General features: G+C 36.7%; 1 protein-coding gene across 1 annotated transcript in view; it reads left to right on the top strand.

Annotated features, from left to right (window-relative positions):
- Window positions 1-17,210, top strand: part of Scn7a (sodium voltage-gated channel alpha subunit 7) — a 94,898-nt gene that overhangs the window by 30,164 nt on the left and 47,524 nt on the right. The window contains exons 3-9 of the mRNA XM_021156416.2: window positions 2,559-2,677; window positions 2,915-3,004; window positions 4,540-4,668; window positions 6,295-6,386; window positions 10,753-10,959; window positions 13,062-13,131; window positions 15,849-15,990. Of these exons, the coding sequence (XP_021012075.1) occupies window positions 2,559-2,677; window positions 2,915-3,004; window positions 4,540-4,668; window positions 6,295-6,386; window positions 10,753-10,959; window positions 13,062-13,131; window positions 15,849-15,990 (849 nt within the window). The remainder of the gene's footprint in view (window positions 1-2,558; window positions 2,678-2,914; window positions 3,005-4,539; window positions 4,669-6,294; window positions 6,387-10,752; window positions 10,960-13,061; window positions 13,132-15,848; window positions 15,991-17,210) is intronic.

Genomic DNA, 17,210 nt, shown 5'->3' with positions numbered 1-17,210 from the left:
GAGAGAGAGAGAGAGAGAGAGAGAGAGAGAGAGAGAGAGAGAGAGAGAGAGAATGTTGTTTCTCTTGGAATTTTGTCATTTTCTTTTAACTTGTTATGTTGTTGTTTTGGTTTCTTTGAGAAAGAGTGAAGGAACCTGAAGTTGGTTGGATATGGGTGTGGGGAGGATCTTGGAATGAGTTGAGAAAGGACAAAGAATATAATCAAAGCTTACTATATGAAAAATTAAATAAAATGTGAAATAACGCCCAAAATCTCAAAACAATATTTTGAGTGATTTAGGATCCTAGCTGCTATGAGGCCCATGGGTTAAAATTTGCCAGAGTGACCTCATGCACTCTGAAGCCTGCAAGGGTGACTTCATGGACTCTGAAGCCTGCCAGGGTGACCTCATGCTCTTTGAAGCCTGACTGGGTGACTTTATGTACTCAGTGCTGCTCTCAGTAACATCACACTGTTCAAGTATCTGGGTTGTATTTGCCTTACTCTCTTACACATAGCACAAATAGTCATAAAATTAAGAATATGTATGAAATCAGGAGATAACCTAAAAGTACGCATCCCTTCACAATGACACACACACATATATTGAACTCCACATGAAGTATGCAATTGTTTTGGAAGCTTGCTTGGAAAGTAGAATTTACACAATCAGGTATATTATTTGTTTCTACCTGTTTTATTTAAGTGGAGATGGGAGAATAGGTACAATAGTTAAACAAATCCTCATAGCAGTTACATGTTGAACTATGCTTATCTGAGAATTGAGATGCAGAGTGGATTCCAGTTAGAGCAGACATGCATGGAGAAGTGTTGGCAGTTGTATATTCTTATAATTTCTTTTTCATATGTGTCTGTCAACATGGGAAGCAGTAAGTCATACCTCCTATATCATTATCAGAGTATATGGTAGACTGTATAGTCTATTCTATTGCATATAAGATTAAAGTTTAAGCCAGGCCTGCTGGTAGGTCTATAATTCTCAAACAACAAAAGTATTGCAGATTCAAGTCTTCTGTGGTCTAAACTGTGAGTTCAAGGTCAGCCTTAACAATTTAATGAAATCTATTTTCAAGAGAAAAAAGAATATAAAGATCCTCAGGAGAAATAATGGAAGAGAGTTTGCCCAGCACACATGAGGCCCCTGTCACAGAGGAAGAAAATATTACGTATTTTTTATTTATAAAAATATAGTTATCTTATTATATACCATGCTATGTTATGTTATGTTATGTTATGTTATAAAACATGACATTTTATTTCATAGTTTTCAGAATTAACTGGATTTTCAGTGTTAACTGGATCTAACCCAGGGCCTGCTGAAGGGTGAATAAACACTGTCCTCAAGTTACATTACCAGACGGTACATGTTAATGCACACCCTACATTAATATTTTCTCTGAAGGGGCATATATAGTGAATATTATATATATGTATGTATATATATATACACCCACACACACACTTTCAATTACCATATATAATATATACCATATATATTATAGTAATGTCCATTTATATGCACAAATATAAAAATGAGCACACATATGTATGAATGTACATAAGCCCATGTGTACATATGTATAAATAAGCCCATCCACCTACATATATATCAAACAATGTCTGTTTTAGAATATTTATGTTTCTTACCATATTTATTAAGATTTAGTACTTTAGTATCCACAATCCTTGTGTTTATATTACATAAATTACTATTTTTACATAGGTTCATGTTAATAATATTAAATAAGTTAGGTTTTGTACAAACATTAATTTTTAGGATTTACCTTTTAATTGTTTTATTTTTATTTTTTTATTCAATATTTTCTTTATTTACATTTCAAAAGCTATCCCGAAAGTCCCCTATACCCTCCCACCTCCCTGCTCCTCTACCCATCCACTCCCACTTCTTAGCCCTGGCGTTCCCCCATACTGAGGTATATAAAGTTTGCAAGACCAAGGGGGCTCTCTTCCCAATGATGGCTGACTAGGCCATCTTCTGCTACATATGCAGCTAGAGACACGAGCTCTGGGGGTACTGGTTAATAATTGTTTTATTTTTAATATATTCTTTCTTTTAAAAATAGAATTACATAAACTATCCTTTTATTTTCTCCCCTACAGTGTTTCCCTCATAAATAATATAAACAATTGATGTGAGATTTGACCATTGTTTTTATAACACTTCATTGATTTTTTTCTGATATACAATGAAAATTTTTACTTTCATTAAGTTATGAGATAAAGGCCCTCTGATGCCTTGAATGCAAATACACACACCATCTGAAGAGTTTCTTTTACATTAGTTCAAGGTGTGATTGCATCATAATGACTTTCTTAAATACCAACCAGCAAAAAAGAAAAAATTAATTAATTATTAAAATAAGTGGTGAGCTATTGGGCAAGTCTAAATATAAGTGAAAACTACTCCCTTTGCTTTAAAAACAAATGTCAAAGCCAATGAAAATATGAAATAGTTTCAAACTGGTGAGCATTGGTAATATGTTGCTTCAGTTCTCCATTCTTTTTGTTAACAGTCTTTACTGTGGTTCCTTACAGACTTTCATGGTCTTAAACAGAAGCAGAGTCATCTTCAGGTTCAATGCGGTTTCCATCTTCTGCACGTTGTCTCCTCTAAACTCCTTCAGAAGAGCAGCTATCAAGGCTTTGGTGCATCCATATCCTTTCAAAATGTGACAGGCTGTGTCATCGGCATACTAAAAAATAAGTCCTGATGTTCAGTTATTCAACCCCTGTTGTAGTAATAGTTAATAAATAGCAATTCTTATTTTTCAAATAGAATGACATGTATTTTCAATATTTATAAAAGAATCTCGCCACTTATATCTACAAATGCAATTTATGGGTCTTTTGTTATGTGATTTCTTATCCATTATTCCTTGACCATGGCTTACCCTTTTTCGCCTGCTGATTTTAATCAGTGTTCTCACTGACAGCATACTTATGTGCATGACTAATCTACCAGAATGGATATTGGCAATAGAGTAAGTTACTTAGTTTTGCTATATATAATAAAGTCTGTAATTATATTTTGGTTTTAACATTTTTAATATTTATTGTATTCCATTAAATTACAAAAATATGTTATGAAATGAAACATGATACTATTTATATTTTTAAATGTTTAAAAAGGTTATAAAGACGAGAGGTTTGTTTCACTCACAGCTTTGAAGGTTCAAGAGCACAGTGCCTCTGCTGTTCAGCTTCAGGGACAATTAGGTCCTCTCACCTAATTAACCTGTGGCCCATGGAAACACAGAAGCTCTTTTAGAAGCTGCAATTAATGTCTTGATGCTGTAAGCCCATGATGGTATGAAGCCTGCCACAACTTTCATCTTACTCTTCTCGTGGGCCCCGTGCAAACAGGCAGGCAAGTGCTCCCGTGCCACAAGGACCTTCAAGCGCACCCCACTTCTAGTGCTCCATAAACTCTTGCCTCACCATGATCAGGATCAAGTTATAAGTATGTAGAATATTGTAGACATCCGAAGACAAACCTCATCTTAATATTTCTTTTCTGTATATACTTGTAACAAACATGTATATGCGCACACACATACATATACATATATATTCATCAATTTGGGGGCTTATTTTGCCCTTTCATTCTTCTTACTTAATTCCTGTTGGTGTTATTTTATTTGATTCATGTTCTTGATACCACTTGCCTTTGACTCCTGTCCCAGACTCTTGAATCCTGGAATTACATCTTCTTATCAAGACTTTACATATCTACAGTTCTATATAGACTGAAGGTTTAATTATATTAATTAATTATGTTCATTGGAGTATTTAGGTCCTTTGCTAAATGTATATGCCCTGTTTCACCTCATGCTTGTTTTATTCCTTATTTAAGGCTTTATTTACTTATATATTGCCAGTTTTATATGTTTCGCTGTGCATGAAAATCTAAAATGCCTGTGTTTTAGGAGACTAATGAAACAGTATATTAGAGGATGTTTTTTGCTGGTGGTGGTGGTTTTTGTTTTATTTTGTTGTTTGTTTGATTGATTGCTAGAAAATAAAGCTACTTGGCAATAACTTTGAGCTCTAACACTATTCTTAAAACTAGGGGACTTTGTAAAATCCTAGTAACTATGATACTGACTCATCAAAAAATACTTGTTTGTGTGTGTGTGTGTGTGTGTGTGTCTGTCTGTCTGTCTGATTGTCCTTTCACATGCTACTAAGTTAGTTATGATAAAAAATCCCCATTTGGAATATATTTGATATAATTTAATTATGTACTACTACTGGGAAGAAGTTGTTCATCAAATCCTGTAGCCAATGCTACCACACAGGAGTCACGGAAGCGCTCCAGCAGCTCTTTGCTAAGTTTCTAAGGGAAGAGCCTATTTGATTATTGTCTGATGGATTGTTTCCATCCCACCAAACTGATCAAATTTTACTTTCCAGATAACTTATGCTCCATAGTTGATGACGATCAGAGACATAACATTTCAGAATTAACAATATAGTTTCTTCAACATTTTGTATTTATGGTTTTTTTTTCCTGCAGGAATACTTTGCTTGGGATTTACTCATTTGAAATACTTGTAAAAGTCATTGCAAGAGGTATCTGGGCAGGTTCATTTTCCTTCCTTGGGGATCTTTGGAACTGGCTTGATTTCAGTGTAACTTTGTTCGAGTGAGTAGTATTTCAAGTTTTAAACATTTTAATGGTTTCACTTAACATGTGTCATTCAGAAAATTGTCTCTGGGTGGTCATTATAAATGAAAGGAATGGGTGGTTTGCTGTCTTGTAGAATGTGTTGTAAGTGGTTTTTATTTTTGTTGCTGAGTACAGAATGAACTTAAGACTTAGGGGAGGTATCTAGCTGACTTGAGGCTCAGTATTTAAGCATTTTATGTAGTTCATGGTTTGAGACCAGTAAATATGCTACATATTCAAGTTTTTAAGTACTCACAGACTTTTCTGGAGTGTTATATATAATGCTAATTCTTATCTAACTCTTCAATATTTGTATGGATTCTATTATTTTTCATGAATATAGAAATGATCACTAGAGCCAAATTTCTATTGAAATGATTGTAAAAGAGATTCTACCTTTTCTTAAAAACATTTTTATAAACAATAATAGTAATGTCTACCATATGGTAAGAATAGAATGACATGACTAGCATCATTATAATTGTTGTCATAACTATTAGTATGTGTGTTTTTATTGCTGCCATTAACACTTACCTAAACTGACTGACTACTAGTCTATATTGTGTGCATGCACACATTTATGAAGTTTGAATATATTGTTCCATTAAATTCCTACAAAATTCCTTTGAATAAGGAAATATCCTCTATAATTGACACAATTAGGCACAATATGTTAACCACAAGTCCTGTCACACAGTTAGGAAACAGTGGGTATTATTTCTACATTGGCATCTTGGCCACAGACAAGATTCACTTACACAGCACACACTCTTCCTTTTGTATTCATTGCTGTTCACCATCAGGTTCCTCATCATAAGGAGATTAAATACTTAATATAAGCCATATAATACATAAGAGAGGACTGCCTAGTCTGGCCTCAATGAGAGAAGAGGCACCTAACCCTTGAGAGACTTGAGGCCCTAGGGAGTGGGGATACCTGGTAGGGACTGGGATGGGGCAGGGGACATCCTCTCTTAGACAGGGGGAGGGGGAAGAATGGGTTGTGGAGCTGTCTAAGGGTAGACTGTGGGAGGGAGTGATGACTGGACTGTGGAAAATACAAAATAAATAAATAAATAAATAAATAAATAAATAAATAAATAAATAAATAAATATGTAAAGAAAAACAGCTTGCAGGTTTCCTTATTTTCATTGTCCTTTTTTTTGGGGGGAGGGGGGGACAGGGTTTCTCTGTGTAGCCTTGGCTGTCCTGGAACTCACTTTGTAGACCAGGCTGGCCTCGAACTCAGAGATCTGCCTGCCTCTGACTCCCAAGTGCTGGGATTAAAGGCGTGCGCCACCACGCCTGGCTTCATTGTCATTTTTTTGTAATCAGGTAACATTTCATGAACACAGTATAGTTTGTAGTTTCACTGGAATTTAGCATAGAGCAAAAGTGTTGTAAACTCAAAGCTTGAATATGTGAACTATTACTACATAGGGCTACCTTGTCCAGAGTGAATTTTTATGTCAATCAATAATAAACCTATTTCTAGAGTGGAATCATGGGAATGAGGAATATCCTCAGAAGTATAATTTTATAGGAGCTTTCAAAGACCATGGGTTCAATGTGTTCAAAATAACTCTTCTTTACTCTCACAGGATAATCACAAGGTTTTCAGCTCTAAGCTCCTTTTCAATGCTTAAAACTATAAGAACTTTCCGAATTTTGAAGATTATCCCTTTGAACCACGGTAAGAAATGCTATTGGATTAATTTTCTCCATTGGGTAGTTTTGTGTGTTCATGGAGTCACTTGAACTGTCTGATTATTACTTAGAGAAAAGACATTAAGTTGAAAATTGTCTCAATTTCTCCAAAGCTTCTCAAGCTATCCAAAGATCATCTAAATCTATTTAAGAATGTTAAGAAAAAAATACATTTAAATATTGTTAGATGATATAGCTTGTGATACAAAAATATAGATAAAAATCAGTCATGCTTTTATCTTTATGCCAATTATCTTTATTAATAGTAAAAGAACTTATTTTTTATAAACTCCATGGAAAGCAGAAACAGATTCTAATATGCCTCTTTTGCCTCCTTTCCTCTCATTTCACCAAGAAACCAGTTTAAATGAATGAACATAGCCTAATATGATTATTAGAACACTGTGTCAGAAACACAGATGAATGAGTTTGGGACCTGACACAATGTCACACTTGAGCAAACTACAATAAATTCACAAATTGAAAGGTTTCAATTCCAGAAGTTTTCAAGAGAATCCTGTCCACCTTGGTAGTCTGGCCAGGGTTAGTGTAGATTTATTCCAGTCTTCATTGCTCATACTAATGCTCATATCACACAACATGTAGAACAGAGTAAATATATGTAAATCTTTTATTTATGTTATTTACAAATAATTACAAGTTAGAAAAGATACAGCAGAGTTCAAGAGGTTTTGAAAATAGGCATGAGAAGTGTATAGAGAGCCTTTATTGACAACATAATGTAGCCAAGACAGAGTTGGGGAATAAGATGCTATTCGCGCCATAGGAAGGGTCCGGATAGAGAGTGAAGATACAGTTAAGTCCAGCTGTGAATTAAAAGGGCAAAAACTGAGTCATATTGGAAACTGTAGGTTCAGAGCCAGAAGGTGAGCCCAGAGCCAGGCAGATACCAGTAGCAGGTATTGCATCAGTAATGGAAGAACTGAGCCTAGCTGAAGCACTAGGGATTATCAGGAGTCTGTGTCTTGGTCCTTACCAAAACCAGGTATCCATAGCACTGCCGTGCTAACTTCCTATCACTTTATAGGTTCTGGGGATGGAGTTACACCCTTCCCTCAGTACAGCATGTTCTGTAAAGTCTTGGGCCTGGCTTTTCTGATATGATTATAGTATGCTCATGCACACTTACAGTCTCAGTTTACCCAGGTAAAGTCAAAGGGCAACATGCTTTCATCTTTCATTCTGTGAGTGCCAGGCAGATGGCATTGTTAACAGACATATTGGGACTACAATCATCTCCACCCTCAAAATGTAGCTCAGAACTGCTTATGAAATGGAGTTTTCCTTGGCTAAGGCACCTCTTGAGAAACCACTATTTTACATAATCTGGAATAGAGTAAGGCTTGCCCTGATCTCAGCTAATACAATCCCCTTTATTCTCAGTATGTACCAAGTAGGTATACCAACATGTTCAGGTCAGGAATATTTTCACAGATAAAGCAGAAATGGTGATCCTGTAAGTGGAGGATGGTGGGGACTAGATAGTTTCCATTTCTAAGTGTGTAGGCAGATGCTCTGCTGACCAGTACCTTTAAAATGTCCTTAGAAAGAAAAGGAAAAAAAATGTAGCAGTTTCACTTAGCTGTTGTAAATAATACATCATGTTAAAATTATTAGGTAAGGTTGCCGAAGGGTAGATGCAATGTATCATTATAAGCAAAAGAAAGAAAGAAGGAAGGAAGGGAGGGAGGGAGGGAGGGAGGGAGGGAGGGAGGGAGGGAGGAAGGAAACAGAATATAGCAAGCTCACTGAGAACATGCAAGTCTGAATACACTGTCAAAAGTGAAATCTAGAGGTGATTTTCTGGTCAAAACACTGTGGAAAAACAGATGTGTCCACATTACGAACTTGAAATACAGGCTAAGCCATCAAGACCAGTAGACTAAAGGGGTGATATAATGAGATATCAACCTGTAAATATTTACAGTGTCAAGTTGCATATATTAAACAGGGATGTTTTAGGATTTATGAATTATAACCCAGTGAATACACTTAACAAAAGTATTTTTGGTATGTCAACCCAACCCAAGACCCAAGCCAGAGAAGGAAATATTTAGTCCTGTTCTGGTGACAACATGACACCTTTAACTTTCTTTGTACCATGAGAACAATAAGACCATAAAATGTCAGCATTTTCCTCTTTGCCAGAGGAATTGTTAAGAAAGATTAGAGAGTTTTAGTCAAGTCAAGAAAAATAGGACAATAGAGTAGTGAGTGGATGTGTCATGAACATCTTCCTTGTCCAAGGAAAGTAGAGGACCTGCTAGCAACATAGACCATATGGACTGATAGAGGAAGACAGGGAGAGAAGTATGTCATTCAAAAGATAGTAACTTCATCTGTACATTGAATAGAAACAAGAACAAAAATCATCTGGGATTGTAGCTTCATTCACTTTTAAAACTGCTTTTTAGTCTTTAAATTTTGTTTTGCTTTTATCATTTATTGATCCTACCCATCTACCACTACCTCCATCCAACTCACTCTACGGCCCCATTCCATCTCCATGCCACCATTTCTTGAGTTATTAATACAACCTCGTTGCATATGTCAAATTTCCAAAGCTGTGTTGACCAGTCCAAGATGTGTGCCAGATTGTGCCACTCTGATTTTGAGGCTTTTCACAGTTGGGGTGGGGGTGCTAGATTCTGTCAGGCAGAATATGAAATTTAGGTAAAGTAGGCATATCCATACGTTTTAAATATGGTAAAGCGATATGATTATAATAAGATGTATAAATATTAAGTGGTCATACCGGTAATTATTATCAATGCACCAGACAAAGCCAGAGTTTGAAGGAAGGCTAATGAGGTTGGTTCTGTTTCACCTGATGATGAGATTGATAAAGGAAGGAGAGAAAACTGCATTCCATATTCCGCATGATTGACCTCGAAAAAGATATTAGCTTAGATATGAATATATGCTTTCCCAAGATGTATTAGAACACGTTTCTTTGAGTTTTTAATTGAAGGAAGCCTTTAAAAGCAGAAATATACTTTTTCTAAATAAATCAGACGGTATTTTATTTTTCCATTAATTTATAAACTTATTTTACATCCCGATGTCAGTCACCCACCTTCCAGTCCCCCACTCTCACGCAGCCCATCTCCCATTCCCCTCCCTTCCCCTCTGAGATGGGAGAGCCACTCCCCCTGGGTTCCAACCTGTGCACATCAAGTCACTGCAGGCCTATGAACATCCTCTCCCACGGAAGCCAGACAAGGCAACCCAATTAGGCAAACAGGATCCACAGGCAAGCAACAGAGTTGGGGACAGCTCCTATTCCAGTTGTTGGGGGATTTGAATTAAAAACAAGCTGCACATCTGCTATATATGTTCAAGGAGCCAAGGTCCAATCTATGTATGTTCTCTGGTTGGTGGTTCAGTCTCTTAGAGCTTCCAAGGATCCAAGTTATTTGTCTGTTGGTTTTTCTGTGGAATTCCCATCCAGGTCCCTAGGTCCTTCTCCCAACACTTCCATAAGACTCCTTGTGTTCCTTCTAGTCTTTGTCTGTGGTTCTCTGCATTTATTTCAGTCAGCTGCTGGGTGGAGCCTCTCCAGAGGACAGTTACGCTAGGTTCCTGTCTGTAAGCATAACAGTATCGTTAATAGTGTCAGATTAGTACTTGTCCATGGGATGGGTCTCCCAAGTTAAGCTTGTCATTGGCAATTCCCTGACCTCTGCTCCATCTTTACCCTTGTACCTCTTGTAGGCAGGAGAAATTTTAGGTTGAAAGTTTTGTGGGTGAGTTGCTGGCCTTATCTCTCTACTAGGACTCTTGCCTGGCTACAGGAGGTGGACACTTCAGTCTTCCATATTCCTCCACTTTTGGAAGTTTTAGATTTAGACACAACTATGCTGGAGTTTCTGTAATCCCAGGTCTCTGTGCAGGTCCTAGAGATGCCCCACCCACCCACTGAGAGGGGATAGGCAGAGGAACAGGTGTAGGGTGGTGATCAGGTATAGGGAGAACTGGGGCAAGTGAGGGATGATAGACTGAACAGACACAGTATTTTAAATAAGTGCCTATTTGCCTTTCTTTACTGTTTTAACAGCCCAGGTACTGTCAAGCAAACACCCACTTAAAATAATGTTTCTGAATTATCTCATTACGTAGCATTAAGTATCTAATAACTAGCAATGACACAGAACCCTCTAGCTGTGACTGTGGCTCTTAGTATTTGTTAGACCCAGGCAGTAGGACTTAGAAAGGAGGACAGATTTAATGACTTCAAAGGGACAGGCATTTGCCCCAGGAGAGGTTTTCTGAAGCAGCTTTGTTGAAAATATTTTTCTTTTTAAGCTAAAAACACATGTCTTTCTTTCCAGGCCTGCAGTCTATTGTGATGACACTGACCCAGTGTTTGAAGAAACTATTTGGTGCCATTGCCCTAGCTCTGTTTTTTCTGACTGTGTTTTCACTACTTGGAATGGGCCTCTTCATGGGCAACCTGAAGCACAAATGTCTGCGGTGGCCCGAAGAAAATGAAAATGAAACGCTGTACAACAGAACTGGAAGCCTTAACTATAGTCCAGGTGAGAGTCACTCCATCTAATGACAGAGAAGCCTTTAGAGAAATCAACACTCCATTTCGGAGCAAATTATAAATCTTATAACTATATTCAAGAACTAATTTGAATCTCTTTTTCTTTCTTTTTAGTTCAAAATAACAAATTTCCCAATTTTCAGACAGCTAATTGGGAGAACATAAATTTTGCAAAATCCTGTAAATTTAATTTTTAAATTTATTCTAGAGGGATTAAAGTTTACCATTTTGGCCACTTTTGAAATAATTATTTAATTGTATTTTTTCATTTTATCACTTACAATGTTTAAGATTACTCTAAAAGTAAGACAGTCACCTTCATATGGAAATAAAGTCATTAGATTTTGATTACTGATGTACTTTTAAGATACTTTTTAGTTCTACCTTTTAAAGAAAGGGAAACATTTGAAACATAAAACAACAAATAATAATGTAATTTCTTACCTTTTGGACATCAGTAAATAAACTTATGAAATTTTCATAATTTTTCAGAAGATGCACAGCAATAGCTGTGGTACCATCAGCAACAGAATAGGAAACGAGAGGAATTTGATGATGCTTCAAGGTTTTATTCCCTGCTAGATAACGAAGCTGGGGTTCTACACAAGCTAAGACTATATTAAGTTCAACTTTTAACTGTGAATAAACTCATATTGGACTCCTCTCATGTTAGGCCACTGTAGACAATATTTGGGAATGTGTCTATATTTGTCTATTCAAAATACTTAATCTTTTAAACATATGCATCCTTTTATGTTAATTTCATGCTTCATCGTCACTAGCATAAATCATACCAATTGAGCTCTGTGGCCAACTGCATTGTATGATTGTGTTTCAATATGAACTGTAAGCACATGAACACGCTGAATGTTTCATTTCTTGTGTTTCTATCCCAAAACCAAATTTAGAATGGAAGATCAAAGGAGGTGCACATTTTAGTTCTTGAATCTCACTGAAACACCCACTGGTTTTTTTTCGATGTAGCAATGAAAATATACTAATTATTTAAGGTAAACAAATGTTGCCACTTTACTGGTTTTTGAAAAACAACAACAACAACAACAAAAAACCAACCAAACAAACAAACAAAAAAAACTGAGCAAACATACCCACCAGAACTGTTTCTTTCCATCATTGTTAAAGCACAATATTGTAATTTTAAAATCATTTCCAAATGAAACACCATTATGAAGCCTGTCAGCCTTTTCCATTTCATCAATTACATATTAATAACTACAGGAAATAGTGTGTTTATGAAACATTTTAACCCAATGGACATGCATAGTCCTTTCCTATCAAAAAATTCTTAGAACCTCCCAGTGTTATTGGTATCAAATTTCATTTTGATTGTTGCTCAAAAAACCAACCAATAATAACTCATCTTTACGGCTTCACACACACACACACACACACACACACACACACACACACACACACACACACTATGCTACACCACATCTTTTTTTTTTTTTCCTCCTGTAGCTTGGATTCTGAGATTTGAATCTGGAACAGATGGTACAACATTCCTAAACCTGCATATTGCTAGCTGAAGTACCTAATATCTACAACCATAATTTATATTTACGAACAGCAGTTTAGCATGTGCTGACAAACTATGTAGACTATGAAGAATATTAGCAAAGTTTGTGGTTGTGATTAGCATGTCACTGGCACTAGGTTCTCAATACAGAAAGGCTGGCTCAAGTTAGGAAGAGGCCAGCTATTCTGGCTTCAGTTCAGGGATACCATCAGGAACAAATCTTGGGAATGAAGTCCTCAGTGTGCTAAGCAATCTTGGGCATTTTCCTTCAGTGATACTGTCATGTGTGGCTGTTTTATTCATTTTTCCTGGACTCTCACTTCGATGTGCTTGTTCCATCTTCTGTGCTCAGCACTTTCAGAACAACAATGCACCTGAGTTCTCAAAGGTCCCTGGCATGTGCATGGGATGACAACATAAAGATCAAGAATTTGCTCTTTTTCCCTCAACGACACTGGCAGATGTACCTCTCCTATGGAAATCCAGATGGGCTTCATGTGGCTGACTCAAGATGCAACGTAGAACCTTATTTCTTTCTTATATTTTTTCAGAAAGAATAAACTTCTACTACATGGAAGGAGCGAAATATGCTCTCCTTTGCGGCAACAGGACAGATGCGGGGTAGGTAGGACCAGTGCTTTCTTCTAGCATGTCTTTAACACTCATTCAATGGATTTTTGTTTTGCTACTCTTCTCAGTTGCCTATGTTTTCTTACTTTGTTATCAAAGCTAGCAGGGGAGCTGTTTAATTCTTTTTGAAAGTTTCTCACAAAATTCCATAGATTGCAAGTCTTAGAAACAACAGATATGTATTTCTTAGTTGAGCAGACTTGAGACTAGCCCTATTAGCTCATAGGTGGTGCCTTTTTTTTTTTTTCTGTATTCTCATAGTGGAAGTGGGACATAGCCTCTCAGATTTCCTCTGTAAAGGCATTATCCATACACATGAGGCCTCATTTTGATCTGGTCTGTCAGTAAGAGCCCCACATGGTACTACCATAAACTTGAGGGAGTAAACCACCAACCAAAGAGTGCACATGGAGGGACGCATGACTCCAGCTGCATATGTAGCAGAGGATGGCCTTATCTGGCATTAATGGGAAAAAAGGCTCTTAGTCCTGTGAAGGTTTGAGTCCCCATTGTAGGGGAATGCCAGGACAGTGAGGTGGGAAGGGGTGGGTGGATGGGAGAGCAGGGGGAGGGGATGGGATAGGGGATTTGTGGAGGGAAAACCGGGAAATGGGGTAGCATTTGAAATGTAAATAAATAAAAGGTCCAATAAAAAAGAATTCCAATATATCTACTTTGAACCAAATCAGAAATATGTAGTATGAAATACCATTAATTCAATTTTTTAGAAAAGCAATAGGCAGATTTTAGAGTGGCTTATTGTAGTTTAAGAATCTAGGTCACCATATGGCTAAAACTCCAGCAAAGATCTGGTTTATTTTCAGTTCATTCCAGCACGAACAATTGACAAAAGACAATGGAAATTGGCTCTTTGGTTGATAGCTTTTCAAAAAGGTATATTATAGAAATACAGTTATTTTACTTACTTGGGTGTCTACATGTATTTTATACGTATGTATTTCACATTAATAAAATGAATTTTCTAAAAACAATTAATGAAATTATTCAGAAAGGTACCATTATTCTCATGTGTTACCACCATAGACTCTTTTTATTACATTTATGTAAGGAAGAGTGTGGTGTATGTGCCATGGCACACATGAAGATCAGAGGGTATCTTGCAGGAGTTGATTCTCTGTTCCATCATGTGAGTCTAGAGAACTGAACATTGGTGATCAGGCCTGGCAGCAAGTGACTTAACCCTCTTAGCCTTATCATTGGCAGTGTCCTGCAGAGTTTAATGAAACAAATAAGAAAACAGCAACAAGCCACTGCCCAGACTTGCTGACTTGGATGCTTTGCTCTATTGCTTTTCTCTCAGTAGAGATGATGTACCATGTTCTTAGTCTCATTTCCTTCTTGTTTTTATCCCTTACATGCTGGGCATTAATTACATACCTATGGAAGATAAAGCACCCTTGTATAGTTTATACTTTGGGTGACTGTGAAGTTTTATTGCCTAGTTTCCATTCTATCCTCAAAACCAGCTTTTGGGTCCTTTTCTCTTATTCAGTAGCCCTCCACTTTAAATACATTCTGTGTACCTTGTGAAGGCATCTGGCTATGAATGTTAAGAACATGATTAATAGAAACCAGATGGTATTTCACCTCCAGCACCATAGCTATCAGTATGGTAAACTACCCCAAATTAGGAGATGAATATATCACCCAGCGTGCCTCTGCTCTGGGTCTTAGGGTTTCAGTCTAGCAAGTCTCCATGCAGAAGCATTTTTAAACCACTTCTTCCATTATATGACTAAGGCCTGTGGCATGGCCAACCCCAAAATAATGTGGAGAGAGAAACTACACAAAGCCTTGGAGTGAAGAAAATTGGATTTATTGAGCCAATACCATAATAATGAGCCACATTACTCCAACCTTACATAGATAAAGGTTTGAGAACTCCCTGAAAGGAAAGAAAATAAATATTTAATGAGCTCTTTTCCCCCAAGTGCTAGCTCTGCTTTTCAATTATTAATATGACAAATGTTTTCTCGCCCTTAAATAATGGGAACTAAGGGTCTGAGGTGAGATCACTTGAAGATTAAGACTTCAAATATTGTAGTTTATTTTTATCAGTGCTATTTTCTAATATTTATACTTTCACTATGACATTCAGAGAGTTTCATGTCCCTCCACCCTCCCCCTCTCACTCTCTCTCTCTTTCTCTCTTCCTCCCTCTATCTGTCCCCTATCCTCCTCTTTTTTACTTTACTCAAATACTCAAAATACTAGGAAAACAGATTACCACTGAGTTACACTTTTAGCTTCTCCAATCTGATTTTGAGCAGCAAAATTATGAATAATAATATATTATACTCTTGAAATTGCAAAGTTTTCTTGCCATTGTGTTGTAGATATGTGAGTAATGCACGAATTACCTAACTTAGGCACTCAACAATGTATAAATATTTAAAGCATATGTGTGATGAATATATACATTTTGTCAATTTAAATCAGTCATTGAACAATGGCTTTTTGGAAGCCAATTTGAAGGTACTTAAGATTCTCTTTCAACACTTTTCATGTGCATCAACCTGAAATACAACTGATTTTTAGTGTTTTCTGTAAAAAGAAAATTGGCTTTATACAAGGGGCTGTCCCTGTGCTCTTGGGCAGAAGAGAGATAGTATTTATAACTGGCCCATTGCCTGGAAGCTACTTTATAACAAACATTTCTTACTTTTTTTTTTTTTTGTCTTCTTTAGCCAGTGTCCAGAAGGTTATGTGTGTGTAAAAGAGGGCACAAATCCTGACAATGGCTTCACAAGTTTTGACAACTTTGGCTGGTCCCTTCTTGCTATGTTTCGATTGATGACACAGGATTATCCTGAATTACTTTATCACCAGGTAAGAAGAGATAGTGTGAACTGCACATGATAAAGGTAGCTTCTCCACCTTTGCAAAATACATGCTAAAAGGTAAGCGAAGTCGCTATAAAGAAATTGAGAACACACACACACACACACACACACACACAGTGTATGAGGGGAAGGATTGTGTTAAGAAATCCAGAGACAGAAGCAAAGGATGGCAACTGCTAAAGGTGAAACACCCCATCCACTGCTGTGCCCTGACTGGTCTTTGATATTAAATCTTGAAAATAATGCCTCAAGGTCATTGCACAGAGTCTGGTTTACAAGGCTTCACTTCGGACATTTCAACTTTAGAGTGGTGTCCAGTGAGAGCATTCAGTAGTAGTGACACTCAATTTTTAATCCTGATCTTACCCATTGCATTCTAGTACATTTTCTCCGCAATGGACAGCAGCAACAGCTTCAGCACCACCAGACACATAGTCGTGGAAGCAGCCATCTACTGAGTGAGGGTGGGGGTGGTGGTTATGCTAAGCTATGTTATTTATGTGATCAGTCACAATAAGTACATAAGCAACTAACACACTTTCAGCCCAACATAAATTTATTGAGATATAATACCATATAAAATTGAAGATAATCTGTTTACTTATATTTTATATACAATTTGATTGGATGGAATAACATCTCCAAATTTTCATGGATGGAGCTCACTTTCTTCCCGAGAAGGCCATGATGCTGACCTGTTTGAATATGTGATATATACAATGAACACGTAATTATTGAGTAAAAATATTTTTTTTTTGGGATGGATCCCTGGATATGGCAGTCTTTAGATGGAAGATCCTATTCTTTTTTTTTTTTAGAAAGAAAGATAATTTATTTTTAAACAGTAAGGATAAAAATTTTAAAATAAAATACTGGTTAAAGACATTATGATCTATCTCTTTTAGGTTTTTAAGAATAATGTTAATTCTTTTTTTTATGAAAAAATATTTATTTGTTCAAATAAATAAACAGGTAAAATTAGGCAGTCTCGGTTGCTGTATTCAGTCAACCCATTTTTTTTCCTTTTTATTTTTATTACATATTTTCCTCAATTACGTTTCCAATGCTATCCCAAAAGTCCCCCATTGCGCCCCCCACTTCCCTACACACCCATTCCCATTCTTTTGGCCCTGGCATTCCCCTATATTGGGGCATGTAAAGTTTGCAAGTCCAATGGGCCTCTCTTTCCATTGATGGCCGACTAGG

Source organism: Mus caroli, chromosome 2 (genome assembly GCF_900094665.2).
Source record: "Mus caroli chromosome 2, CAROLI_EIJ_v1.1, whole genome shotgun sequence".
Taxonomy (NCBI): domain Eukaryota; kingdom Metazoa; phylum Chordata; class Mammalia; order Rodentia; family Muridae; genus Mus; species Mus caroli.
The sequence above is the reverse complement of the archived record's forward strand: the minus strand, read 5'-3'. Positions and strand labels throughout refer to the sequence as shown.